The 26,436-nt window shown below is 54.7% G+C and overlaps 2 protein-coding genes across 2 annotated transcripts; one reads left to right on the top strand and one right to left on the bottom strand.

The window, feature by feature from the left end:
* Window positions 1-310: 310 nt before the first annotated feature.
* GOLGA2 (golgin A2) lies at window positions 311-16,669 on the bottom strand. Its single transcript, XM_081237116.1, has 27 exons — window positions 16,560-16,669; window positions 15,139-15,261; window positions 14,106-14,186; window positions 11,131-11,247; window positions 10,821-10,864; window positions 10,656-10,719; window positions 10,180-10,239; window positions 9,900-9,980; window positions 9,055-9,093; window positions 8,722-8,784; window positions 8,542-8,635; window positions 8,333-8,439; window positions 7,071-7,129; window positions 6,628-6,769; window positions 5,789-5,875; window positions 5,574-5,681; window positions 5,296-5,383; window positions 4,457-4,794; window positions 4,041-4,154; window positions 3,084-3,308; window positions 2,926-3,001; window positions 2,625-2,716; window positions 2,147-2,365; window positions 1,954-2,056; window positions 1,753-1,859; window positions 1,534-1,684; window positions 311-1,442 (listed from the first exon to the last, which is right to left on the bottom strand). Exons 1-27 carry the CDS (start codon window positions 16,605-16,607, stop codon window positions 1,225-1,227), a joined length of 3,048 nt encoding a protein of 1,015 aa, XP_081093242.1. The 5' UTR covers window positions 16,608-16,669; the 3' UTR covers window positions 311-1,224.
* Window positions 16,670-16,783: 114 nt separating this feature from the next.
* On the top strand, window positions 16,784-22,269 carry SWI5 (SWI5 homologous recombination repair protein; the record flags this gene model as incomplete). The annotated part of the gene is made up of 6 exons (XM_081237878.1): window positions 16,784-16,823; window positions 17,124-17,277; window positions 17,621-17,669; window positions 19,375-19,496; window positions 20,358-20,452; window positions 21,959-22,269. The coding sequence occupies 6 exons, from the start codon at window positions 16,784-16,786 to the stop codon at window positions 22,021-22,023; spliced, it is 525 nt and encodes a 174-aa protein (XP_081094004.1). The 3' UTR covers window positions 22,024-22,269.
* Window positions 22,270-26,436: the final 4,167 nt, after the last annotated feature.

Genomic DNA, 26,436 nt, shown 5'->3' with positions numbered 1-26,436 from the left:
AGCACTCAGGGTGCTGTGGCACCCTGCTTTCCCTCCCTGGGATTAGATCTGACTTCTGAGTCTCTCCGCCATTAAGGCAGGACTGCCCCGAGAACCCTACGGCGGTCCCCCTGGGAACCCCATCTTCACCAGGCAGCATGCAGGTGACAGGCCTTGGAAGATCTCTAACAGCCCGGTTGGATGTGCTCAGACACACTGGGGACCGGCACAACCAGAAGCTTGCCCTCTGCTGGCAGGACCCGCTCCCTGTTCAGTGCTCATGGCACAGGACCCAGTGACAGAAGAAAAAGGAACACGCAAGGACAAGCAGTATGGCTAAATTCATTTATTCTGAAATAAAAAGTGAAACAAGTGAAACAGGAGTCGAATCACCCGGGCACAAACCCGTCCCCGTCTCCACCCCCTCTCTCCATCCTACACTATCAATAAATAGTTTTCCCCAGCCCCAAATATTTAATAGAAGGTCTTCCCCATTTACCAGCGCCAACCTCCACTGTGATACAGGGGGCTTCCCTATCTCCAGAATATACAAAATGTTACACAGTTACAGTATAAACACTGGGGAGGGAGCCCACCCCGCCACCAGCTTATGTCCCTGCCCGGCCTCGGTTTGCCCAACCTGCCCAAGGCCTGTGAGAGTGCCGCCCAGTTGTCTGGCTGGGCGAGGGGGAGGGGGGGCACTTGTGCCCCAAAGTGCCTCTGAATAGAGGATGCATGAGCCCCTCTGAATGGAGGACTGCTTGGTGGGGGTGAGGAGACCAGCAGGGAGCCCCTGCTCCCCAAGAACGGCAGCCTCAGGCTTCCCTGGTGGTGCAGTGGTTGAGAGTCCGCCTGCCGATGCAGGGGACACGGGTTCGTGCCCCGGTCTGGGAAGATCCCACATGCCGCGGAGCGGCTGGGCCCGTGAGCCGTGGCCGCTGAGCCTGCGTGTCCGGAGCCTGTGCTCCGCAACGGGAGAGGCCACAATAAAGAGGCCCGCGTACCGCAAAAAAAAAAAAAAAAAAAAAAAAACCCTGCAGCCTCTTAAATAAACTACCTTCACTGAGCCTCCGCCTGGCCAAGATGGCAAGGGGTCTGCACCTATTTGTCTCCCCCCATTAGACAGGGGGCTATACCCCTTTTCAGGGGTTTTTTTAGGGATGAAGGGGTGCCAGGAAGGAGGGACGGGTAGGGCAGAGCGCCGCGGCCCCAGGTCTCCGGTCTTTGCCCGCTAGTGGCAGGCAGTTAGATCATCATGATCTTCACTTCATCGTTGTCGTCAGCCTCATAGAAGAAGGGGATGCAGGTGTTGCTGCCCAAAACTGGGCACTCCTGGGGGTTCTGGATCTCGCGCAGCAGCTGCATGATCTGCTGCGCGGTGGGGTTCTCAGGGGTCGTCTGGCCCTGCAGGGCTTCCCCCTGGGTAGGGTCCACGTTGTCCTCGAGGCTCACCTCACGGAGACCTTTGTAGAGAGAGAGAGAGAGGCAGGGCTCGGAGTGGTGTGCCAGCTCTCCCCTGCCCGCCCGCCGGTCCCCCCCGAGGGCGCTACTCACCCCCCTCGTCGGCAGCCCCAGGCTCCTGTGGGGCTGGGGGCGCCGCAGCGGGCTCACCAGCAGGGCTCTGGGTGGCCAGGAACTTGCCATACCATTCATTTCGCTCGCCCACCAGGCGTAATACCAGTTCCCGGAGCTCCAGCAGCTTCACCTGGAGGGAGAGGTGCTCAGCACCCGCACCCCACCCCCGCCCGCAGAGACGGTCACAAGGACCCCTACCTTCATTTCCTCCTTGTCCTGAGCCAGGCGGCTGATGTACTCCTCCTTCTCCTGGTGCCGCGCCTTCAGCACCGCCCTCTGACTCTGATAAAGGGCGATGTACTCTCCTGCGGGGAGCGGGAGGGTGAACAGGGCTCAGGTGCGGGGCTGCCCCAATCCAGCCCATGGCACCCGGCCCCGGGACCCCGCCTCCCCACTCACCAATAGTGTCTGTCTCTCCGGACAGCTGGATACAGCGATGCTCCAGCTCCTCTACCCGCTCCTTCAGATCCACTTTCTCCTGCATGAGCGCTGTAAAACGGCCCTGAAGCCAGAACAGCAGGGTCAGGGCTCGGCAGCGACCTGACCGCAGGCCCCCACCCTTCCTGGACCCCACTGGGGGCGACCCACTCACCTGCAGCTTGTCCATGGCCACCTGGAGGGCCTGGTGGGTCTCCGCAGGCACACTGTTCCCCCCAATCCCGGAGGCTGGGGCCTCCTTCTCCGCCCCGTCCTGGGCCGGGGCTGCCAGCTGAGCCAGGCGCTGGCAGCGCAGCTTTTCCTCCTTCAGCTGCCCACGCAGCCGGGCCTGCTCTTCCTCAGCACTGGCTAAGGCCGAGTTAAAAAATGCCACCTGCGGGCAAGAGGTGTGCGCGTGCTTTTGTGGGGGATACTGAGGACCAGCGAGGGGCGGCGGGCAGAGGGATGCTTGCCCTCTCGGGGTCTTAGTGGGCATGCCTGTGGTTCAAGGATGACATGGCATCTGACTATGGCTCCCAGGGGAGCTTGGGGGTCCAGAGAAGTCAGAGGGAGGGAAACCACAAAGCGTGTCTGAGAGGAAGCACAGGGGGAGGTGGGAAGTAAGACAGGCAAGGAGTGGGAGGTCAGCTCACCAGCAGCTCTCGGCTGTCGAGCTCCTCCGGCACGCTCAGCTTCGGCCGGGGGGCCTCCTCATCCTTCTCCTCACCGTCCGGCCCACCTCCTGCTGGGGACACATGGAGGGGCCTCAGACAACCCGACAAGGCAGGGGGAACAGGCCGGGAAGAGAGCGTGCAGCCCAGCTCTGCCCCTCACCTCACTCGCTGCAGGAAGAGGATTCGCTGTCCTATAGGTCTCTTCTAACTCAATTCCACGCTGCTAAAAGTCCCCCTGCCCTTCAGGCTGGGTGTTCTCCCTCTGGGCCGTCCTACTTACCTTCCCCAGGCACAGCCATGAGGTTCAGCTGGGCTTGTAGCTGCTGGTTCTGCTGGTTGGCTGTTTCCAGGCGCTCCTAAGGGGCCAGGAAAGAAAGTGAGGAGGGACACAGGTTGCAGGCTTTCCCCGTCAGGGGCCCAGCACTCCGGCGCCCTCACCTGGGTCTCCTGTAACTCCTGGTGGGCCATCTGGACCGCCACCTTGCCCTGGACCTCCTCGTGCTGCAGCTGGTCCACGAGCTGCGTCTGCAGCAGCGCCTGCTTGTGCAGCCCCGCCTTCTCAGAGGCCAGCTGCTGATAGGCAGCCACATACTGCTGAAGGTGGCTCAGGTACTGGTCCCGCTGCTGCTGCAGATCCTGAGCCTCCTGGCGCTTCACCTCCACCTGCGGGAAGACCCTGGGGGTGAGGGCAGGCTGTGGCTTGCTTCCGCAGTCGGAGCCCATAGACTGGGGAGGTTGGGCATGGACCCCTCTGCCTGAGGCAGGCACCGTGAGGCCCTGCTGGCTGCCCAGAGCCCCATGCCGCCTTCACCCAGCCCTCATAGCAAGCTTCTATCTTAACCTGAGGCCGCAGACGGGTGGAAAAACAGAGCTCCAGCCAACATCTGTGAGGTGCACACTGAACGCCTAAGGCTTTACATGCATGATTCTCTAACCTCCAACACCTCTAGAAGGAAAATGATAACCTCCTTTTTTTTTTTTTTCTATTTTTTTGGTAGCTCCACACCATCATGCAGGATCTTAGTTCCCCGACCGGGGATCGAACCCGCACCACCTGCAGTGGAGTCTCAACTACTGGACCGCCAGGAAAGTCCCGCTAACCTCCTTTTAAAATAAGGAAACTGAGGCTTAGAGATGCGAGGGCTGAATCCAGAGCTGAACCCAAGGAGCTGGTCACCGTACACCCTCTCTTCCCCTCTAATTAGGGGCTCGATGCCTCTAGCGGGGACAACGACCTATGGCCCAGGGCTACTCAACTCTGAAAGTCAGAGGCCAGGGGGCAACAAGCAGTCACAGGCTCTGAAGGACTCTGGGGTCACCTGTCCTGGCCCCCGGTCCCTCGCTCCCCAGAGGCTGGTGCCTGTCTCCGGGCCCTCCCGCTGGGGCAGGGCTTACCGTCTCCTTCAGCTCTCCTAGCCTCCCCTGCAGCTGGCCCAGCTTCTTGGCCAGCTCCTTCTTGACGTGCTGCTCCGACTGTAGCGCGCTGGTTATCTCCATGTTCTCGTTGGACTGCACAGAGAGAAGCAATCAGAGGCCACCCAATGCAGCTGGAGACCCCAGAACTTGGTGTCCGCCTCCCACAGCTCAGGGAAGGGTGGAGGCAGGTAGGAGAGTCCGCCCCTTCCCCCCACAACCCTCCGAGCAGGGCTCTCTGGCTCACAGCATGCCTTCGTGGGCACCATTTCACAAAAGGTCCATATCACCCATTTTACAGGTGGGAAAACCAAGGCCCCAGATGGGTTAAGTGCCTCGCCCCAACCCAGAGGACTTGGCCAGGGAGGAGGGCAGGCTGGCCGGGAGGGGCTGCGCACCAGCCTGACGAATCCATTCTGCAGTTCAGCCAGCTGCTCCTTGAGCTCACGGTTCTGGAACAGCGCGCGGCTGATGGTGGTGCGGTCGCTCTGCATGCTCTCTAGAATCTGCTTGCGCTCCTCGGCCTGCTGCCCCCAGCACTCGGCCGCCCGCTCCAGCTCCAGCAGCCGCTGCTCCTGCTCCTGATTCAGGCGACTCAGACTTTCGTTGTCCTTCACCTGAGCCTGCAGCTGCTGTGCCAGGCTCTGCAGTTCCTTCTGTAGCTGTTCGGCCTCCGCCTGCAGCCGTTGTTCTACCTCCGAGGGCCCGGCTGGGGGCCCCTGAGGCGGAGGCACAGCTGAGAAAGGGAGCACACCATCAGGGCCTCTCGCCTCTGCAGTCTCCAAAAAACGGTTTTGTTTTGGTTTTTTTTTTGGCCGCACCAGTGCGGCATGAGGGATCTTATTTCCCCAACCAGGGATCGAAGCCGTGCCCCAATGCAGCGGAAGCACAGAGCCTCAACCACTGGACCACCAGGGAAGTCCCTCCAAAACACCCTCTTCTTGGTCCACAGCTCCTGATTCAGCCTCCTTACCCCAAATCTTGGCTTCCTGGCTCAATCTTTCAAGACACGTTCAGACAGAGTTCCTTACATCTTTATGCTCAAGACCACAGTGGGCACTTCACCCTTTTTGCAGATGGGGACCCTGAGGTTCAGGGAAACTGCAAGACTTGCCAACTCCTGGGACAGACCTCTTTCCCTTGGCCACGGTGCCCTTCCACCCACTCACCTCCATTCTCAGCCGCCCTCACCAGCCCCGACACAACTCTGCTCCCGGATCCCCTGGCCCCGGCTTACCGATCTCGGTCCTCAGTTTGGCCAAACTGGTCTCCAGCTCCTGCACCTGACTCATGCTGCACTCCTTTTCTTCCCTCAACTTGCCCATCTGCCCAAAGCACGGGTGGGGGGGTGGGGGGAGAGCACAGGAGGGGGTCAAGGCCGGGCGACCACCTCCCTCTCCACCCCCACCCTCTAGATACACACTTCCACCTCTGGCTGCACACAGCAAGTGTCGTGATTCCTATTTCACAGATGCCCAGGTGACCTAAGGAGCGGGGTGGAAGGTCACCTCTCACCTGCTCCAGCATCTGCTGCATCTTCTGCTGCCAAACGGCGTTCTCTTCTTTCATATTCACCACATACTGGTCTCTCTCTGCCTGCAGCTGCTTCAGAGAATCCTTCAGCTGCGAGAGTGGGCACAGAAGTTACCACGGGCTGTCATGGGGCCTCGCCTGCTCCCGGTCACCTGGGGTCATCGTCCTCCCGCACCCCTCTCCCTGCACAATCTCACCTGCTCCACGTGGCTCTCCAGCTGTGCCTGCTCGTCCAGGGCCTGCTGTAACTGCTGGCTGCTGTCAGCGGTAGGTTGACTAGAAAACTGGATGGTGAAAAACGAGGTTGGATGTGGGAAGCCCAGGCTGCTCCACGCAATGCCCCCCAAAAGGTCAACGTACAACTCAGGGTTGTCCTCGTGTTGTTAGAACCAGGTCCACAGGCTTTATTTTTACTAAATACTCATTGCTCCCCAACCACCCCAATGCAGTGTGTATCCTCCTGGACCCTTTTCCAGACATACGCAAACACGTTTAGTTAATGCACAGTGCAGCTGTGCTGTCACGGGGTACTATCATATATGGTTCTGCAACTTAATTTCACTTTGCTGCAAACAAGATATACTTAATTTTTGTAACGGTTACATAGTAGTCCAATATATGAACATGGCATACTTTAACCGTGCCCTTACTGAGGGCAGGAAGGCAGAGAATCACTGTGCATGCAGGAAAACTAATGAGGAGGCTCTCTGAGACTTGAGCGCCCTGTCTACCTGGAGGCTTGGCCCCGAGAGGAAGGGAGTGGACTCACGGGCTAGCCTTATAACTGTCATCCATAAAACAATGGTTTTCAACCAGGATGCTTTAAAAATAAAACTAAAAAAGGCCTATCCCTGAACTTCTGATTCCAGAGGTCTGGGCAAGGCCTCAATTTTTCTCCTATCTCTAGAGGAGTCTATGGCAGGACCAGAACAAGGATCCAAATTTTCTGGCTCCTGGCCGGAGGCCACCCACAATGAGCCTAAGAGGCCCTGGCCCCGCCAAGTGGGGCCCGCACTCCCTGGGGCTCCAGCCCCACCTGGCGCAGCAGCAGCTCGGACATCTCCATCTTCTTCTGCAGCTCCTCCATCCCCAGCTGCATGGCCGCCTTCTCTTTCGCCATGACCCGCAGCTTCTCCTCCAGCTCCGAGGTCTGCTGCTTCAGGTCCTCGTTGCTTTTGCTGTGACCGGTGGTAGTGGAGGGAGGCGTGTGTAAAGAACAGAAAGGGTCGCTCCGGTGACCAACCCACTACCTTTGCCACAGAACCACAGAACGGTCGCTTTGGAAGGGACCCCAGGATCAAGAGTCACAAGTGGCAGGCCACAGAGAGGACATGAGTTGCCTGAGGCCACAGCAGGGGTCGGTGGCACAGCTGGGACAGCAGAGCCTGGCTCTGCACGCATGCAAAGCTGTACCGGCTCCTGCCCCGCTCCCTTGGCTCCTCCCCACTTCCCAGCCCTCCCCCACCATCCCCATCCTACTTGTTCTTGTATAAGTCCAGCCTGAGGGCATCTCGCTCTTTGGTTAATTCTTTGTTGTACTGCAAACACAGAGAGGCGAGGTCAGGAGAAGGGAGGTGGAAGATGCAGACTAACAGCAGCAACAGGAACCACTCCCAGCAACACGTCCTCACCTGGCGTCAGGCTTTATATTTTTTCAAAGCACTTCCAAGCTCACGTTCTCATTTGTTTTTTTTGTTTGTTTTTTTGTTTTTGTTTTGCCTTACGCGGGCCCCTCACTGTTGTGGCCTCTCCCGTTGCGGAGCACAGGCGGCCATGGCTCACGGGCCCAGCCGCTCCGCGGCACGTGGGATCTTCCCGGACCGGGGCACGAACCCGTGTCCCCTGCATCGGCAGGAGGACTCTCAACCACTGCGCCACCAGGGAAGCCCCCTCATTTGGTTTTAATAAGAACTCGGGAGGGGTGGAAAAGGCAGGTGGAGAGCTCTAACGCACGGCTGGCTCACAGGCCCGGGGACAGCAGGTAACACTGCCATCCTTCTCACCTGTTATCAGCCCTACGTCTGAACCTTTCCTGAACGCTCTCAGCCCACATTCCCATTTCAAACCCACAATCACCCTGGGAGGCAGTTACTATTACTATCTCCATTTTACGGGTGAACGACACGGAGCATCAGAGGTTAAGTGGCTAGCCTAACATCACTTAGAGCTGGGACTCTTGAACCACGTTCTCTCCCCGGGGTGGGAGCACAGATATGATGGGGGGATTAAACTGTATTGTAATCTCTTGTCCATTTTTTGAATGGATGATACACTCACATAGCCCCTAACTCGGAAGGTACCAAAGTGACATGTCTCTCAGCCATTCTGTTCCTCTCCCCTGGGTTTTTATGAATCCTTTCCGACCTGTCTTATATATATTTCACACACGTACTTCTCTCTTAGTGCGGTAACGGATAAAAAGATTGTTCTGAACCTTCACAGCCCGAACACTTAGCACTTGGGCCAGAGCCCGCAGCCAGTAAAGGGCAAGGCTGGCGCTCTGGCTCTGGGTTCTGCATCCAGCACTCGCTCTAGACAGCACTCCCCCCTCCCCCAACAACTCGCCATGGCAACCAAGTCGCGTCGGGTTGCTTCTCACAATCACACAACTTTAAAGCAGCAAGACACGGCCAGTGCTGCCTTCTGGGCAGCAAGTCACTCCATCCTGCCGAAGGGACCTTTAGGCTCACCCCACCCACATACCACCTCCAGCGGATGGATGGGCAGACTGCTGGGCTCACCCTATCGGCCTGCTTCTGCTGCGTGGAGACGGCAGACAGCGTCCGTTCCAGCTCTCCCACACGCTGCCTGGACGACCGCAGGCGATTAGCAAGGTCCTCCAGCTCTCCTGAAATGAGAGCATGAGAAGGGAAGCCCAAAGAAGGACCCCACTGAAGGCCAGCCAGTGTGCCCCTCTGGCCGAGGGGTGAAAGGGTGCCTACATTCCCACCTGCTTTCTGCCTGGCTGCCTGCTGGGTGTGAGCCAGAGCTGTCTGTAGTTCCGTCTTCTCAGACACCAGAATCCCTATGGTCTGGATGTGGACCTTTGGGAGAAAGGGCAAACAAGTGCTAAAAGCAGAAAAGCAATGTTTCCTGGGGGCCATGAGGGACCCTGGTTCAGCCCACTCACCTGCAGCTGTTCTCTCAGAGCCCCTTGTTCCTTCACGAGCTTCTTCTCAAATTCCTTCTTCTCCTGCAGGAAAAGAGAAGAAACAGCTCTTACTGGTAGGCAGAGGTGAAACAGCAAAGGATATAGCCCCCAGAAGGTCATCACTGGCCCAGGACAGGCCCACCGATGAGAACAGATAATGGGCCACCCCGGGAGTAGGGGATGGGCGGGGAGGGGCAGGGGGTAGGCCCCCTCTTTCTCCAGGCTGCCAGCAGGCAAGAGGAGAATGGGCCTCTACATCTGAATCCTCCCCCAAACCCATCAGCCACGGGAGGAGCAAAGAAATCACATTACTTTTTCCAGTCGATCCAAAGTTTCCTGTTTCTCTTGTTTCTGTGGGGAGAGTCATAGGAAGGTGACTGAGATTGTCCCCCTTTCCCACGATCCTCAGATCAAGGAGGAGGGACGGGCAGGGGGCAGGAATGGGTTAGAAAGGGAGAGTTCATGGGGACATAAATGGACGAACGCTTCTCAAGCTAAGAGACTTTGGGTCTTGGGAAGTTGTGCTCACGGCTACAGTAGTGAGAGTCTGGATCTGACTCCCTTGAAGGGACAATGACATAAACCTCTAGAAATGGAGTCTGAGAAGGTCAGACCACCCTCTGCCAGCTCACGACCTGGAAGGGGGCGTTCACTCAAGGCATGTTTCCTGAGCACACACTGCAGGCCAGGTTCTGTTCTTAAGAGCACAGATATGGGAACGAAAAGGACCTTTAAATCTTTGATTTTTTGAGCTTAAAGGGACCTTGGACACCCTCTAATTCTACCTCCTCAGGAAACTAAAGCCCAGAAAGGACAGTTGACTTGTCCAAGGTCAAAGTCGGAACAAATCAGGGGCTGAGTCAGGGCTAGAACACACCAGTCAAGCTAGTGCTCCCCCTACAGGCAACAGCCCCGGGGCAAGCGTGGGGACGACTCAAGCAGGGGTCTCTGGAGAACAGAGTAGGCAAAGAGGGCAGCCACAGAGAGAGCCATGCTGCATGCCGTGCTCCGGGGTCCCTCCAGCTGAGACCTAGGCCCCCCGGCACCCCATTCTCCCTTGGCACCAGGGGTCCCCAGCCCCTTTCTTCAGAGCCCCAAGGTGAGACTGGGGCCCCAGATTGGCAGCATGGAATCCGGGGACAACACTGGACTCTTACCAATTGCTCTATCTTGCTACTGAGTTGTTTGTTTGTTAGATTGCTGGAGTCCAGGGCTACTGATAGTTCTTGGTACCGGCTCTGAGGCGCATGCAGAGAGGAGGAGGAGGAGTTGGAGGAGGGGCGGGGAGAGGTAGAGAGAGCAATCATTAGGGTTGGGGGGTGTCTGGGCTGTCTCAGCTGGCAGTGGGGCACCCAGCCCCCGCTCTGGGAGGAGGGAGGTGGGGGCAGGTGGTGGCTGGCCTGCAGGGTCACTGGGCCACGGTGCAGGCCCCCTTACCTCCAGATTCTTTATGTCAGTGCAGGATGCTAGACCCTCCCCGTTGATGTAAGATGGAGACTAGGAGAGATGAAAGGGTTCGCATGGAAACGTGATCTATCCCCCTCAAGGCCTAAGCCCTCCAACATCTTCCCCATCGACTGGCAACATTTCCTTTTCTGCCTAACTTGCCACCCCCCGCCTTATCCCTCCCTGTGCCAATTTCTCCTCATTCTTAATTCCCCCTTGTCCCCCGCCTCCCAAGCAGCTCTCATCTGCAGGATAAAATGATGTAACCAATCTCATGGTCCAACCCCTTCACCTGGACAGCGTCAAAGAGGAAACTCAGAGCAGTAATGACTAGCTAAACATGATCCAGCCAAGCTGCTCGGTCCCAGGACCTGCCCTTCGTCTTGGGAACCTTTGCCTCGGTTTCTTTCCGTCATATTTTCCTTCCCTCTCTAGCCCACTCCGGGCTCCAATTTTGGGGGTGGTACCTCGGACACAAGACCGTTGAGCTGCTGAGATAGCTGTCGCAGGCTCTCGGTGGATGAGAGAGATCTGGGGACGAACACAGCAGTCAGGGGTGCAGGAGGCTCGATGGGAAAGAGGGGGTCATGGGCAGTGGCCTAGGGACTGCTGGCCCCGTGGGAGACACTTACGTGCTTTCACCAATGGGACTAGGATCATTGTCAGCATCACGGTTCTGTTTGGAAAGAAACGTATGAATCGGTCATTCAGTTTCCAGTAAGAACCACCCAAGTTCATTCCAACCGCTTTCCGTCCGCCCGCACCTCAAGGAGAACCTGCTCTTGGCCTCCCCCACCCCAGTCCTCAGGAAGGGCGCCTCGCTCTAGGAGCCAAGCTACCTGAAGAAAGGGGAAGAGGCTCCACGGTAGGTCCAGGCCTCCAGGAAGGAGGAGGGGGTGGGCACACAGTAGGGCAGCAGGCCAAGGGGGAAGAGGCACGAACCTGAGTTGATGCCATGCTAGTGACACGGGGGGGACTAGCACAGGGGGAAGGGACACCGCCGGGTGACACGGTGTCATCAGCAGACGGTGTAACAGGAGCGGCGCGGTCTTTGGGCGCCTGTCACAGAACAGAGCAGGGGGTTAGGGGGCCACGCAGGGCAGAAGTCGCCTCACTGCCATGAATGCAGGGGTGCAGAGCGGGTAGGACAGGTGTTGCTGCAGTCAGAGTGCCAGTCACACATGCTGGGTGCCACTCTGGGGGGCGGCTACGGCTCGCCCAGACCTCGGGCCAGTCTGCAGCCTTCCGGGACTGCACAGCCTCCTTCGAGAACACGAGGGCCTTGTTCTCCCTGGAGCTCAGCTCCATGGCTGACCTACGGCAGCTACAGCAGGTGGAAGGAAGGTGTGCCAAGTCAGGGAGAAGCAAGGCCCTGCTCCTCCAGAAAGCCAGTCTGTGGCCAGAGGGCCCCTCACCCGGGGCCCCACGCTGGGCAGAGGGTGGCAGTGATGAAGGAGCAGCGCGATCTGCCTCTTTCTTCTTGCTCTCCCTTCCTTCCTTCCCTCCTTCCTGCAACTACTGGTGTGTCTCCATGACTCAGGCCTTTTCTGGGAAAGAAGCTGCCCAACGAGAAGGCTCTCCCTGCTCTTAGAGGTAGAAAGAAAACCATGGCCACTACCCATCCCAACCTCCTGGCTCCAAAACACCTACCCAACCAAGAAACAGCTGAGAAACCAGAGGTAAGACGTCTACCCTTTGACTCTTGTCATGCTGGAGAACAATCGTGGGACTGAGGGCCAGGAGCCATGGAGAAGTTCTCTCTTGGCCCAAATGGATCCACTTGCTTGACCAGAGCCCCACTCGGCCTCTCTCCAGGCTCAGGCCTGACACTTAATCCAAGCCTCTGGCTCGAGGGATCTAATGTTCAATAGGTGAGATGGGGAAGAGGGCTGAGAAGCCAAAGCTTGATGAGGGAAGAGCACCGGGGGGCCAAGGCCTGGCCAACGAAGCTGAGTCTGGAAGGAAGAGGCTGCGCCTCTCTTGGGGGAAAGGGCTGCCTGCTCTCTGGAGCCTCAGCCCTGGCCTCTGAAAACCCAGATCTACTGCCCTCCTTAGAACAAGCAGCGCAGAGCCTGGGGAGCTGAAGATGAATCAAGCTGTTTGCTTGGTGACTGTCCACACTGTGACCTTTGATGCCAGAACCTGGTGTTGCCCTGTCAACCTGGACTACTGAATTTAATAGGTAAGAGCAGGGGCTCAGCAGCTGGCTAGGCGTGAGAGTTTGGGGGAGGGGAGCACACTCTTAGCCACGGACCCTGGCGAGCCCTGGGTCCCTCCTGGCCTCTTGGGTGCCCACGGATCCCTAGCATTAGAAACAAGAAAGCTCAGAAGGGGGAAAAAGTCTTTTTCTGCGGACTTAAATATACTTAATATGACTATTTTGTGAGCAACCAAGTTATTTCATCATTTTGAGTCATATAGCTAAGTACGGAATTTTAAAAAACACTGTCCACTCCCCTCCAATGTCCCATTCCATTAAAAAAAAAACCTTTTTTTTCTATCCATTATTCCTCAGTTCTGGAAATGCCATCAGCTCTGCCCAGGACACTGCAATCACAGGTCTGCACTACTACAGCAGAAAACTTAAGTGAGAAACAGTTATTGATATAGAGAGGATTTTAAAACGACAAGAAGGGGATATGGGGATCTGGGTCTTCATTTCCAGGAGAGCAGAAGGATGCGGGCCCAGGGCCTTACAACAAGAGTCCAGATGCACAGCTTCGGGACTCCTGTAGGCCTGCGCTCCCCTCCCCGTGCCACCCGGCATCTCCTCTGAGCCAACAAGGTGAGTCACAGCACCTGGACAGACCCGACCGAATGGGCATGAGCAGTCCTAATGACTGAAAGACTCTCTAACCCCGGCCAACAGTTCCTTGTCCCAGCGCCTCTCCCCCTGCCCATCTCCAGCAGGACCTGGCCTTCCAGCCCTACTCCTCTAGCCTGGCAGATGTCCCCCGAGGAAGTTAATTAAGGAGGAAGTGCCACCATCATGTCCGGAGGAGGTCATCTCCCAGTCCAGGGGCACCCCAGGCTCCCCGCCTTTCTGGAAAGTACTCTGTGAGCTAATAACCCTGGCTGTTACCTGTATTACACCCTCTGCCTGGGACTCCCATTTCCCCTACTCTCAATGTGGATGACCGCTACCCACCTCTAATCTTCAAACCGGCCTCAAATGCCACCCCCTCCAGCCTCGAGTCCATTTAGAACCAACCTCTGCCTTGTTGCCATATTCCAAATGTTTCTTTCATCTGTTTTCTACAGCCCCTAGCAACATGCCTCTGCTCTCAAGGGCCCACTGAATATGGTTAAATGTCCAGTTAATTTTTAAAAGAGGATAGGGGCAGAATGTCCTGACCACTCATGTGTTTGGTTAACTTCACATCCCTTACGGATAGTTCCACTGAAAAAAATAACCTCAATCCTTGTTAACTATAATGCAAGTTCCTTTTCTCTTAACCCTACATTCCCTACTGCCAAACCAAAATGAACCGATCAACTCAAAAACAAATCACAAACTACTTGGTGGTCTATTGGTCTTTTGGGGTCAGATGCCCAGGGGCCAAGACTTGAAGGTTTGGTTTTATTGAACCTCTCCTAGTTTGATAGCACCATGGACATTCAAACTGGAGGCTCAAAGAGCCCAAATCCCACACACCTGCTCTGGAAGCTATTCCCAAGTTACCTTTAACCTCCAAGGAGCATCTCACCTTCTCCAAGACGATAAAAGATGGGGGGGGGGGTCGGGGGGGGGAACCCAATCAACCAAGCAGGTGAAAAAGCAGACATGAACAGGCCCAGGGTTAATGACAGCAACATAAAATAAGCCAGAGGCAAAGTATCCCCCAAACCAGAGAAGCCTCAGGGCATGCAGAGCTGGGAGGGAGCAAGCCAGAGAGGGGGTCTCGGCACTGCCTCACCTTCCACTTGTCCAATGGGGGGATCGCTACCCCATTGGAGCGGTTAAGGTCGGACACCAGCACCTTCAGAATGTCCTGAATCTATAGGAGGCGAAAAGGGAAAAACAAGGGCAGGGAGAGAAAGAGAAAAGTGGCTTAGAGAGGCAAGAGAGTCAGGGAAGGAAGAAGAGATGGGTTCAGGGCAATGGAATGCTGGAGAAGAGAGAAAGGGATCAATACCACAGCCTGTGCCATTTTCCAAACAGCCACTTGCTGCCTTGCCAGAGGCAGAAATCAAGGTAAACAGATGGAAAAGTCCCCGGAACAATGCAGTCACATAGCTCCTTAGGCGAACAACGCAGCTCTTAATAGCTTCTTAGACCCTCAGGCCCAGACTTTTAAAAACCAGACTTCAGAACAAGGGTCCGCTTGAACAAAGCGGGCTACAGCTAAAAAATAAGTCTGAAAGACAATGATCTGATCCAACAGTGTCATCTTACAGATGAGGAAACTGAGGCCCAGGGGACGAACTGATTTTCTTGACGTCACCCAGCAAGCTGGTGGCAAAGATGGCCTTGAAACCCAGATGATCTCCTAATCCAAGGGCCTGGGATTCCCCTCACCACACCCTGGGGTTCTGTTGGTGCCTCTAAATGGAGAGCCTGAGGACAAGAGGCTGTTCTCACTGCCTGGCTTCCCACTGAGGATGGGGCTGAGAAAGATCACCAGAGCAGTAAGTCAAATAGCAACTACTCTTTACTGAATGTTTACTCTGCACCAGGCCCTGTATTAGGGGATTGTTATAAAAACAACAACAATCTCATTTAAACTTCATAAGTGTAAGACAGTATTACCCCAGTTTTACCAATGTGGAACCAGAGACCCAACGAGCTTAAACAATTTGCCCAAAACCATACATATCCCCAACAGAGGGAGAGGTAGAATTCAAACCCAAACTTCTTAGGCAGTATCTGACATTTCTTCCACAATCTTAACCACTACCCTCTCCTGCTGTCCCTTGAGCACCCCATCCCCGGGAGGTGGCAAGACTCACATCCTCAGGTGAGGGACAACCACCAGAAGTGGTTGTCTCCGGGCTACTGCCATTCTTGATCTTTCTTTTTTTCTTAGCTCCTGCAGGAACACCAGGGCTGTTCTTCTGCTGATACTCCCTTAACTGCAAAAAGGAAAAGCAGTGAGGCTCATGAGAACTATAAGCCCCCTATATTCACATCCTACTTTACAGTTTACAAGAAGCAGAGGTGGAAAAGTAAACATTTAATCAGACATCAGGGTCCTTTCCTACACCTCTTTTAGAGCTGCACACCACTGCTTCTCAAACTTTTACATCAGTGTATCCTAATGGCAGAAGGCAGTGAAGGCACACACCCCTAGTGAATCTGGGAACGTAACAGAAGGAGGACAACCCAAACACCATTTCGGAGAGAAGTCTATTATAATCTTACAAATCTATGCAAATGTCATCCCTAAGCACATTAATATAAAAGGCTTTTTCTCTCTCAAGAGAATCAAGCAAAACTGATGCTCCAGTCCCATGCTTATCCTGTGGCACTCAGGGCAACCCATGTTGAGACGATGATTTGGGAAAGATTCCCAGCTGTGAAGTTCAGTTTCACGCGATCTGTTCCACAGAGGATAAGCAGATCTCACTCCAAAGGAGCACTGAATGACCGGCACTCTGGTCTCAGAATCATAGCGAATTAGAATGTAAGGAAAAAGATTCACATTAAAACTGTGAAAGTCTCTCTGGATAGAAACCTGGGAGAAAACCAAACTAAACAAAGCACATTCTCCCCCCTGCCACCCAGAGATATTGTCGATGTTTCGAGATCACTGGTGAAGTGTAGGCTTTTTACGCTATCGACACCAAAGGATGGGGTACAGTCTAGAGTTAGGAAACCTGAAACCCAGGTGGGACCTAGGTCCCATAGTCCCGAGTCTCCTTCAAGCTGGAAATTTGTGCTGCGACCAGAGAAACCGGAAAGGATGTGAAAACACAGGGGGACTGGGTCGTAAGACCAAACACCGGGCTCGTGGCGGTAATGACAGTTCAGAGGGGGGTAATGACGTAACTACTTTCCACTCCTCCCTACAGATGCCCGAGTCGCCTTTCCGCGGTGGGGGAGGGGAACGCAAGGCCAGGACCGAGGTCCCCGGAGACCGGGAGCCTAGGGAGCCCAGGAGGTCCGGTTCTGGGCGGCAGGAGGCGAGGGCCGAGCCTGGTGCGGGAAGCCCCCGGGGTCACCGGCCCAAAGTCACCCAGGGGTGACGAGCGAGGGCGGGGGCTGGGCTGCCGGGGGGCGGGACTGGCTGAGAATACTTTTGGAGGGGGGCGCCAAGGGGCGCCGAGAGGCTCGCCCCGTGTGCCTCGAAGGCAGCACAGACTCTGGCCATGGCCCGGCCGTCGGAGGGGTCTCGGGCTGGGTCAGGGAGCCGCGACCCCGCACGTTTTACCTTTTTCTTGGCCGCAGCCAATTTGCTCTGTCGGGTTTCTTCCGACATCCCGGGACAGGGCGGGGGAAGGGGGGGGCCACATCAGCACGATCCCAGCAAGCACTGCGGAACTGCTTCCGGCAGCAACCGCGCCGCTGTGAGACGAAGCCAAAAGAGGAGGGACCAAGGCGGTACTAGGCTGCAGTGGTGTGAGCATAGCCTCAAATCCTTAATCCCATTAGTCGATGGGAAAGTTGAAAGGGAAAGAGGCGTGGCTAAACCACCGTTAGCCAGGAGGGACGGGGGAAGGCCTAATAAAGACTTCGTGCGGGGCTTCCCTGGTGGTGCAGTGGTTGAGAGTCCGCCTGCCGATGCAGGGGACACGGGTTCGTGCCCCGGAGCGGCTGGGCCCGTGAGCCATGGCCGCTGAGCCTGCGCGTCCGGAGCCTGTGCTCCGCAACGGGAGAGGCCACAACAGTGAGAGGCCCACATACCGCAAAAAAGACGGTGCGCAGCCGCTCTCCTTGCCCACCTGGTCGACGAAGGGCGGGGAAGGGCGGGGAAGGGCGGGGCCCGATCTCGCAGCGTGCTTACGTAATAGCTCTGCGACGCTGCGGTGTGCGTCAGAGAACTGCGAAAACCGGGCGGACCTGAGGGGCCGCTTCTCCGCACCCGCCCTGGAGCCTCCGGCACTGCAGAGCTCCCCGAGTCAGGGGCCCCGGACCCCAGGGCTGAGGAGGTGGGCGAGGAGCGGACAGCAGGGGGAAAGCACATCTCTTCCCAGTCACTTTCCTGACTCCCCGTAGCTCTGCCCCAGACTTTTCTCTCCCCAGACTTTTCTCTCCCCAGAGATAGCCTCCAGAGACCACCCCCCCCCCTTCCACTGCTTCACATCAGAATCTGTCCTTCCTCTAGAATCCCTACCCCGATCCCGGGAGCATTATCTCCCTTCTTCCCAACCGGATCCAGTCCCGGTCTCTGTACTTCACAGCAGTTCCTCCTCTCACACCCTCACAGTACCCCTTTCCTCCCAAAGCGGCCTCTAGGTCCAATCAGCCTTTTTCCCTCGGATTCCTCTACAGGACTCAAGCAGGACTTGCCAAAAGTTGCCGCGGGGCTTTCCGATCCCCTGTGAGTATGCTTGTGCCCCCTTCCTTGCCCTCCACCCTGCACCCCACTGCTGCTCCCAGCCCTCCTCTCCGTCCCCAGCAGCAGCTGACCCACCCCCAGTCCTCTTCAAGGTCTTCCCCCAGCTGACCTCATTCTGCTGAGAAACTCTAGGTCATTTCTCAGTCCTTCCCCATCTTTTCCTCCTGCCCACCAAGCTTCGGAGGAGAAACAGCGTCCTGTACTTTGTCAGTGGTACCCCAGGCTCTCCACATGGGCCCTCTCATCCTTCCTGACAGCACAAGTGGCTGGTTGGTTTTGTTCTTTTCACACCACTATCCCTCCCTCACCCATTCGACCCACATGGAAACCACTCCCTTTCCCTCAAATGCATGTACTCTCTCCTGCCTTAGGGCCTTTGGATACACTGGCTGGAATACTTTTTCTTCCAGCTTCTTGCCAAACTGATGCCTGCTCATCCTTTAAAGTTGAGCTTCCTCAGAGAAGTCTTAGCCCCACTTCGGGCTCAGGCCAATAGCTTTGTTAGCCACTCCCCTAGAACACTGTACTTCAACTTCAAAGCACTTTTCAGACTGGTAGGTAGTTGATTGTCATTCACTCGTTCATTTGACGAATTCATTCGAAATAGTGCTTACTATGTGCCAGGTACTGTTGTAGACACAGGGCAATCAGCAGTGAATAAAACAGAGTCCCTGCCGTCATGGTGTTCACACTCCAGTGGTATAAGGCCGTCAGTGAAAATAATATTAATGAAATATACAATATGTCAGGTGGTGATAGATGTTAGAAGACATCAGGACAAAAGGATAGTAATTGAGGTGTGGCCATTTAAATGGGGTGGTCAGGAAAGGACTTTCTGATGATGTGTGACCTGTGAGCAGAGCTTTAAATGGACATTTCTGGAGGAAGAGCATGACTGTTGGGGGTTCTATGTCTGGGACTAGGCTATACGTTCCATGAAGGCGGGGGGCCAGGCTTGATGTCTTATCCATTGCTGAACCCCTGGAGCCTTTGCCATGGCAGCTAGTGTTTACTCACGATGTGTTGACTGGTTAAAATCCCCTGTCCTAAGAATGGGAACCACGTCTTCCTCGGTCTCTTGTATTACAGTTGCTCCAACAAACATTTCCTGAAAATTAGCAGTGTACCAGGCACCGGCCTTCACAGCTTGTAGATGCAGAAAGGACAAAGATGAACTGTAGCCCCAGGGATGGGTTTTGCTACCCAATGCGATTATAAAGCCAGCGACATTATAGACTTGACAGGAGAATCCAAGAGGTAGACCTGAAATAGATTCTCTGGGGCCAGATTGGGAACCAGGATGGGCCCTTTAGTTAAAGTTGGGCCTGTTAAAGATGGCTTAAACAGTCATCAGGGACCCATGCCTCTATCATCCAAGACACCGTTCAATTCCAGCATCCCTCCAGCTGGTAGGAAAGAGGAACGCTAGAGAAAGGCATGCCCTCTCCCTGGAAGGACAGTTCCCAGACATCGCCTATGCTATTTCTAATTAAGTTCCACTTACCAGAACTTAGTTATAGGGCCACATCTAATTCCAAGGGAAGCTGGGAAATGTAGTCTTATTCTGGGGTGGAGGGTGTCTATTACCAACCAGAAGCAGGGAGTGGATATTGGGGGATAATGTGTAGGTTCTGAATGGTAGATAATTGGTCAGTCTGGCTTATGACTCTTTGTGCCTGCCACGCAGCGGCCATCTCCCAAGTCTGGCCAGGCTGATGGGGCCAGCGAGGATTCTCTGCACCTTGACATTCAGAAGCTGAAGGAGAAGAAGGACATGCTGGACAAGGAAATCTCCCAGTTAATATCTGAGTAAGTCTCTTTGGGTTCCTCAGGGCGCTTAAGATAACTGTTTTTTTTTTTTTTTTTGGCCGTGCCATGCCATGCAGCTTGCAGGGTCTCAGTTCCCTGACCAGGGATCGAACCTGGGCCACGGCAGTGAAAGCACCAAGTCCTAACCACTGGACTGCCAGGGAATCTCTAGATAACATTTAACTAGTGCCCAGTAACTGCAACCTAGCTTTAGCGTAAAAACAGGACTGTGCCGGGAATTCCCAGGAGAATAAGGGGACCTAGGAACTGGAAAGCCATGGCTCTGCCAGTCTCTTCTGGGGCCCACGGCCTCTGCCTCTGCCTCTGCCTCTGCTTCTGTCTGCACATGGGCTCTGTCCTCCCTCTGCAGGTGGGGTTTTCAGTGCCCAGGGGAAGCTGGCTCTTCCACAACTCCTGGGTTTTCCCATGCCCTTTGCTCCAGCCACATGGCACAGACTGAGCAGCCTTTGAACGTGCATGTCACCCTTGAGGGGATCTGATTAGCCACTCATGTGCCCATCTGTGAATCCCTTGGCTGTGATCAGGGTTACACAGTACCAGCGTGGCTGAGGATGCCTCCCTAAGAGTACAGGGAGAATTTGCCAGGAGTGAGGGGGTGGGCAGATCTCCTGCCCTACCTTAAGCTTCATGAGGGCAGGGTCTACCTTGGCATCACTATCTTAGTTCCCAATGCCAAGCACCCGTAGGCCCTTAGTGAACATTTGTTAAATAGATGCCCCGTTACTCTCTGAACCTTGGAGCCTCATCAGCTTTCTCAACGATATTCTCTCTCTCTCTCTCTCTCTCTCTCTCTCTCTCTCTCTCTCTCTCCCCTCTCTCTCTCTCCATTTCTCACCCCAGAGGCTACAGTGTAGACGAACTGGAGGACCACATCTCCCAGCTCCACGAGTATAATGACATCAAGGATGTAGGCCAGATGCTGCTAGGCAAACTAGGTGAGGGAGTCCCCATGCCCCAGGGCTGGTGGGATTTTGCTCCTGGGCCTTCTAAACTTACCCAACCCCCCTACCATTCTCAGCTGCCACGCTCCCTGAATGCCCCTCCCCTTCCTGGCCACCTAGCGAAGCAACTGTACAGCTCTTACCTGAGTGCCTGCGGTTTTTCCCTCGGGTATAGAGCCTGCTTTGGAGCTACAGGCAGGTCTGAGTCTGGGCTCAGCCGCCTGCCTGAGGACTAGGGTTCCCAGTCCTCCAGGGCCTACTCAGACCAATGGAGACCCCAGCCTCGCCTCAAGTGGCCGACATGCTACAGAGGCAGAAAGTGCAAGGGGAACTCTGTGGCTTAAAGGGGTATTTTGTTCCTCCTTGAACACAGTCTCACTATCTAGAGGGCTGAGCCGAGACACAGGCACCTGTGTGTCTGAGCTGGATGGGACAGCCCACCTTGGAGGTGAGGAAATGTGTAGGTGGCCTTGGTTCCATCACCTGGCTTGGTTCGGTGGGCACTCTGATATTCAACCAGCAGGGACCATTTGGGACAGTGCTCAGAGCTGGGCTGTCTGCCCGCTGGCTGCCTGAGTTGTAGCTCTTGTCGCAGAATTGCCCATCAGCATCCGGGATTCCATGGCAGGAAAGGCTTCTCCGTGTGTCAGTGGGGAATGGGTCTCAAAAGGAGGGGAGGGAGAAAACAGAAGGAGGTGGAGGATGATGAGGGCCCAAGAAGAAAGGAATGTGAGGCGACTGTAGCCTAGAGGCCAAGGGGAATAAGCTCTTGTTAGACAGAACCCAGTCTGAGACCTGTCCTTCCAGGTCATAGGACCTGGAGCAGGCGGAGTGTCCTCTTTCATTCATTCAGTGAGTATTTCCTGAGCACCTACTCTGTGCTACTCAACAGGGTATGGGGACATTTTGGTGAACCAGACACTTGAGTGTCTCCATTCTCATGTGACTTACATTTTGGTGTTGGGAGGGGGGGAATGGTAAAGAAGTAAAGGAACCCAAATAAATGAATTATAAAATGTGTTAAGTGCAGTGAAGGAAACAAAAGACAGAGATGGAAAATATTGAGGTACGAACAGGGTGGCAGGTGGGGATGAGACAGGGTGGTCAGGGCAGGCCTCTGAGGAGACCCCTTCCCTTGGGAGGAGAGAAGAGTCTGTGAGGAGGCATGAGGAAGGGCATCACCAAATGGCAAGGGCATGCACATGGGCCAGGGCTTGCAGCTGGCCACTGATACAACGTGAGTGTACACTTACGTTTTCAGCATATGCCTCTTGCTGCTGCTTCATGTGGGTGAGGGTTAAGTGAGTCCAGTTTGGACGGACCAGACAGGGCCCACCGTGGAGGAGCCTGGAAGGGGTAGCAGGAGGGTTATCTGGGCCAACTAGGGGAGCAGGAAGAAAGTGCTGGAGAGGGTCCTGGGTAGGCCAGGGCTTTGGCCATTTTCCCTCCCACTTCTCCCACTGGACTTCCTTCCTTCCTTCTTTCCTTCCTTCCTTTCAGCCGTGATCCGAGGCGTCACCACCAAAGAGTTGTATCCAGAATTTGACCTGGACATGAATGACTGAGCTCACAGCCCCTTGTCCACGGCCCACTGGGACAGGCCGATGTAGACATGAGAAGCAGTGAAGGCCCAACCAGAGCACCTACAGGCTTTCCAGTGAGAAAGTGTCAGAAGCCCTTTTCTAGAGAGCCCAAGCCGAGTCAGGAAGGGGTGTTCCCAGCTCTTAGGTTCCTGAAATGTTCCAGTGATACCTGTGTATGTGTATATGTATCCTGTTTGTAAATAAACATATGAGCGATTTTGGTGCGAATCTGTATGCTGATTCCCCCTCCTCTGATAGCCCCCTGATCCCACCCTGGAAAAAGAGAACCTGCCTTGGATTGTAACAAACTTCCATGTGCCAGGCACTGTACTAAATGCCTTATATCCATTATCTCTAATGCTTCAATCCATCCTATGAGGAATTAGTATTACTGTCCCCGTTTTACAGATGAGGAAATTGAGGCTCAGAGAGGCACAGTGACTTGCCTGAGGTCACACAGCCAGTAAGTAGCAGAGCAGGGATTTGAGCCCAGGTCTTAACTCTGAAGCTTCTGGTGTGCAACACTGCCTTTCTGGGCTGGGAAACAAGTGGGTAAGGGCTGAGAGTGAAATAGTGACATTGGGAGGACTTCTTCCCTGATCTATAGAATCGGGGTTCCACTCCCCAGTTGTAATTCTCTGCCAAGCATGGGTGAGCTGTTGTTATCTCTTCACCGCGTGTTCCTCATCCTGAGCGACCGTCACTGGCAGAAGTACACCTTGAGTGTTGTAACTGCTGAGTGCGATCCAGAAGAGCAGGATTTCACGTCGGACTTGCTAAGTAGTCTGGCTGTTCCCGCTGCCCCTCTGCCCTGTCCCTGCTGGACATTCTCATAAGATTTCAGAAGTTATAGCAGTGCTTGGGGACAGGCTTTCATGGGGTGAAGTAAGTTTAGTTTCTAAAAACCAGCCATGCAAGTCAGGCCTGGGTTTGAGTTCCAGCTCTGCCCGCTTACAAGCTGTGTGACCGTGGGCAGCTGGCTTGGCCCCGATAAGTACAAATGATAGCAGTGCTGTATGCATCAGGGCAATTAGCATTAATTGCCTCAACAACCCCCAAACCTCCTTGGCTGAATGCAGTAAAGGTGCCTTTGTTTCACAAAGTCCGATGAGGGTCTGGTAGCCCTCCTACGTTTTGGAGCTTCACCGCTGGAACCCACAGTCGGGGGAAGAGATGGAGAAGACACGTCAGCTCTGAACCGACTCAGCCCCACATGGGCAGACGTCACTTCTGCCCACAGACAGTGGTCCAGAACTAGTCATGTGGCCTGAACTGCTCTGGGTGAACACCCAGGTATTTGATGGGGACCAGCTGCTGTCTCGGCCACAAGTACCTACCTCCAAAGAGTGCTTCAGGGATTTGATGAGCAACTGCCCGGGACCCAGCACCTGGGAACGTCAGTCCAGCTCCCCTTTAATGCTGGACAGCAACCCGTCCTGCTCAGGGGACGGCGTGACCCAGGCCCATGCTCTGGTTCTGTTGCAGGTTGCAGACAGTTGGCTTGTCCTGCCTCTGTCCGCAGAAAGAGGAGCTGGGAGCCACGGTGTCTGGGTCCTGCCACACAGTGCTTCTCCGCCAGCAGTAAGTAAGAAGCAATGACAGTGCAACATGATAAAGGCTGTCATGGGGTTACAGGAGCACATATAAGCGGCACCTAACCAATTCGGGACATTGGGGAAACGCTGGGAGAAGAGACATCGAAGCCTGTGCATTAAAAGGAGTCAGCCAGACAAGAACGTGGGAGAGTAGTATTCCAGGGGGGAAACTATTTACAAAGGCCCAGAGGCCGAGAACTTAGTGGACCCAGGACTCCAAGGGACTCTGGTTGCAGAGTGATTAGGAATGAAGCCTCTCCCAAACACAATTGTAACCCAGCTCTGCATTTTGGGCCAATCTTGTCGTTTTTTTTTTTTTTTTGAGATGGGTGTGGTTTTTGCTTTCCACAACTTACATGTTTCATAATTTAACTCTTTTTTTTTTTTTTTTTTTTGCGGTACGCGGGCCTCTCACTGTAGTGGCCTCTCCCATTGCGGAGCACAGGCTCCGGACGCGCAGGCTCAGTGGCCATGGCTCACGGGCCCAGCCGCTCCGCGGCATGTGGGATCTTCCCGGACCGGGGCACGAACCCATGTCCCCTGCATCGGCAGGCGGACTCTCAACCACTGCGCCACTACGGAAGCCCTTAACTCTTTTTTTAAATGAATATATTTATTTTTGGCTGCGTTGGGTCTTCGTTGCTGCATGCAGGCTTTCTCTAGTTGCAGTGAGTGGGGGCTACTCTTTGTTGCAGTGCGCGGGCTTCTCACTGCGGTGACTTCTCTTGTTGCGGAGCACAGGCTCTAGGCGCGTGGGCTTCAGTAGTTGTGGCACACGGGCTCAGTAGTTGTGGCTCACAGGCTCTAGAGCTCAGGCTCAGTAGTTGCGGCGCACGGGTTTTGTTGCTCCACGGCATGTGGGATCTTACTGGACCAGGGCTCAAACACGTGTCCCCTGCATTGGCAGGTGGATTCTTAACCACTGTGCCACCAGGGAAGTCCCTATAATTTAACTCTTATGATTTGAAAAAAATCCAATAAAGATATTAAAAGCAGACATGTAGGAAGCAAAAACAAAGGGAATGAACCAAAATAATGCTTATTTAAGATGGTAGGATTATTGGTGGTTTTCCCCTTTTTTTCCCACTTCTCTATACAGCATGCAATGTTATTATACTGTCTTCAGTACCACACTTGTAGGACCACATCTCCACACCTCCACCACTTCTTACTCTCTTAGTTCTCAATCTAGCTAGTTAATGTTGACCTTCCTGTAATTAATTCATCCTTTCTTTTATTTTCTTCATTTCTCCCACCTCGTTTTGGTAGCAATTTCAAATCTTATAGCAAGAGGGCTTCCCTGCTATAAGAGATCCCCCTACCTCTGTACAAATTACAGACCTCCTGTGGCTATGTGCTTGTTTTCTGATGATCGCCCAGAGTTGCATTCTTCTGGAAGGCAACAAAAGGCACTGAGGTAGATTCCAGGTTCTCAGGTTGAGAATGAATACACTGCCAGCGCTCCAAAGACTTTTGCATTTGGGGCCAATTTTAAGGTACCCCTGGAGGATGCTTAGAAAGCATCATCTGGGTCCATTTCCCTCTGTGTGAGGTCAGCTCTGCCAGGTGTGATGGCAAGCAGAGGCCTCAAGGGGGCAGTGTCTGCTCAGAGGTGCGCCCAGCTGCCGGGGAAGCTGCCCCTGGGAGGGCCCTGCCTGGGAAGGTCTGGTCCTGCCAAGCCACTGGCCACAGACAAGATCCTCAGAATGCCCCACATAGAAGAGAGGGTTCTCTATGGCAGCACGTCTCCCAGAGTCTGAAGTGACCCCAACCGCCACCCTGGGCAGTAAGGAGCCAACTGCTTGTGAGATGTGCGTAGTGACACACGCCATTGGTCAGGGCGTGCCCTGATGGTGCTAGGAAACAGGCTACCGAGGGCAACTGACACTGTGAGTGCAGGAACATTGTTTGATCACATCCAGTGTAAACCTTACTCCAAAACATTCCTCATTTGGTACATACTAGAGTTCAAAACACTAATGAAATACAGCCTGTATTCTCATCCCTGAGGGCAGAAAGGGGTCGTTTCCGGGCAGCCTGACCTCATCGAGGCAGTGTCACCAAATAACAGCCCGCTTGAGCTTTGCTCAGAAAAAGAGGACAATCTGCAGAGGGGAGGAAGGCCAGATCGGGCCGTCTGTTGCGGACGAGTGGTGCCTGAGGGGCCTGCATCCTTGACGCCTGGAGGCTCTGTGATGAAAGCTCTGCATACTGTTAGGTCGGGTGTTGTCACCAGCTGAAAGGTGACGGCCACCATTCCAACCAGTCACAAGCCGAAGTTTCCCCCAGAGAAGGGTTGATGGAGATAACTAACATTTCTGAAACCCTGTGGGTCAGCAGGGAGATGAGTGCTTCATGGGCAGTATCGCACTGGCACCTCCCAACCAGAGTGTGGGTAGCTGGAGTATCCCCATTTCCAAACTGAGGTCTGAGGGGCGGAGTAACTTGCTCAAGGTCACGGTTCCAAGAAGCAGCTGAGCCGTCTGGCTCCAGAGCCTGGCTGACGGTGAGCTGTCTTCCTCCCAGCCGAGGCTCAGCCTCTCTTTTGAGTCTCACCCAAGGTCATACATTAATAAAAGAAGTCAGAACTTGAATCCAGAACTCTGAGCCTTTAAGCCCAAGGTCTTAGCCACAAATCTTCACTGTGCTTCTTCGAAGTCGTACCTGCCCAAGGCCCTGACCTAGAGGCCTCTACCTTGAGTTTGGCCTTGGCGCCTCTCTCCTAATTCCTCTGAGCAGGAGGCTTCGCTCCCTTCCCAGGGAGCCTCTCATCCCCAGCATTAGGAACTCTGAACAGGAG

Source organism: Mesoplodon bidens (genome assembly GCF_964165515.1).
Source record: "Mesoplodon bidens genome assembly, chromosome: 6".
NCBI lineage: Eukaryota > Metazoa > Chordata > Mammalia > Artiodactyla > Ziphiidae > Mesoplodon > Mesoplodon bidens.
Note: the sequence above shows the minus strand (reverse complement) of the source record. Positions and strands in the feature narration are given on the sequence as shown.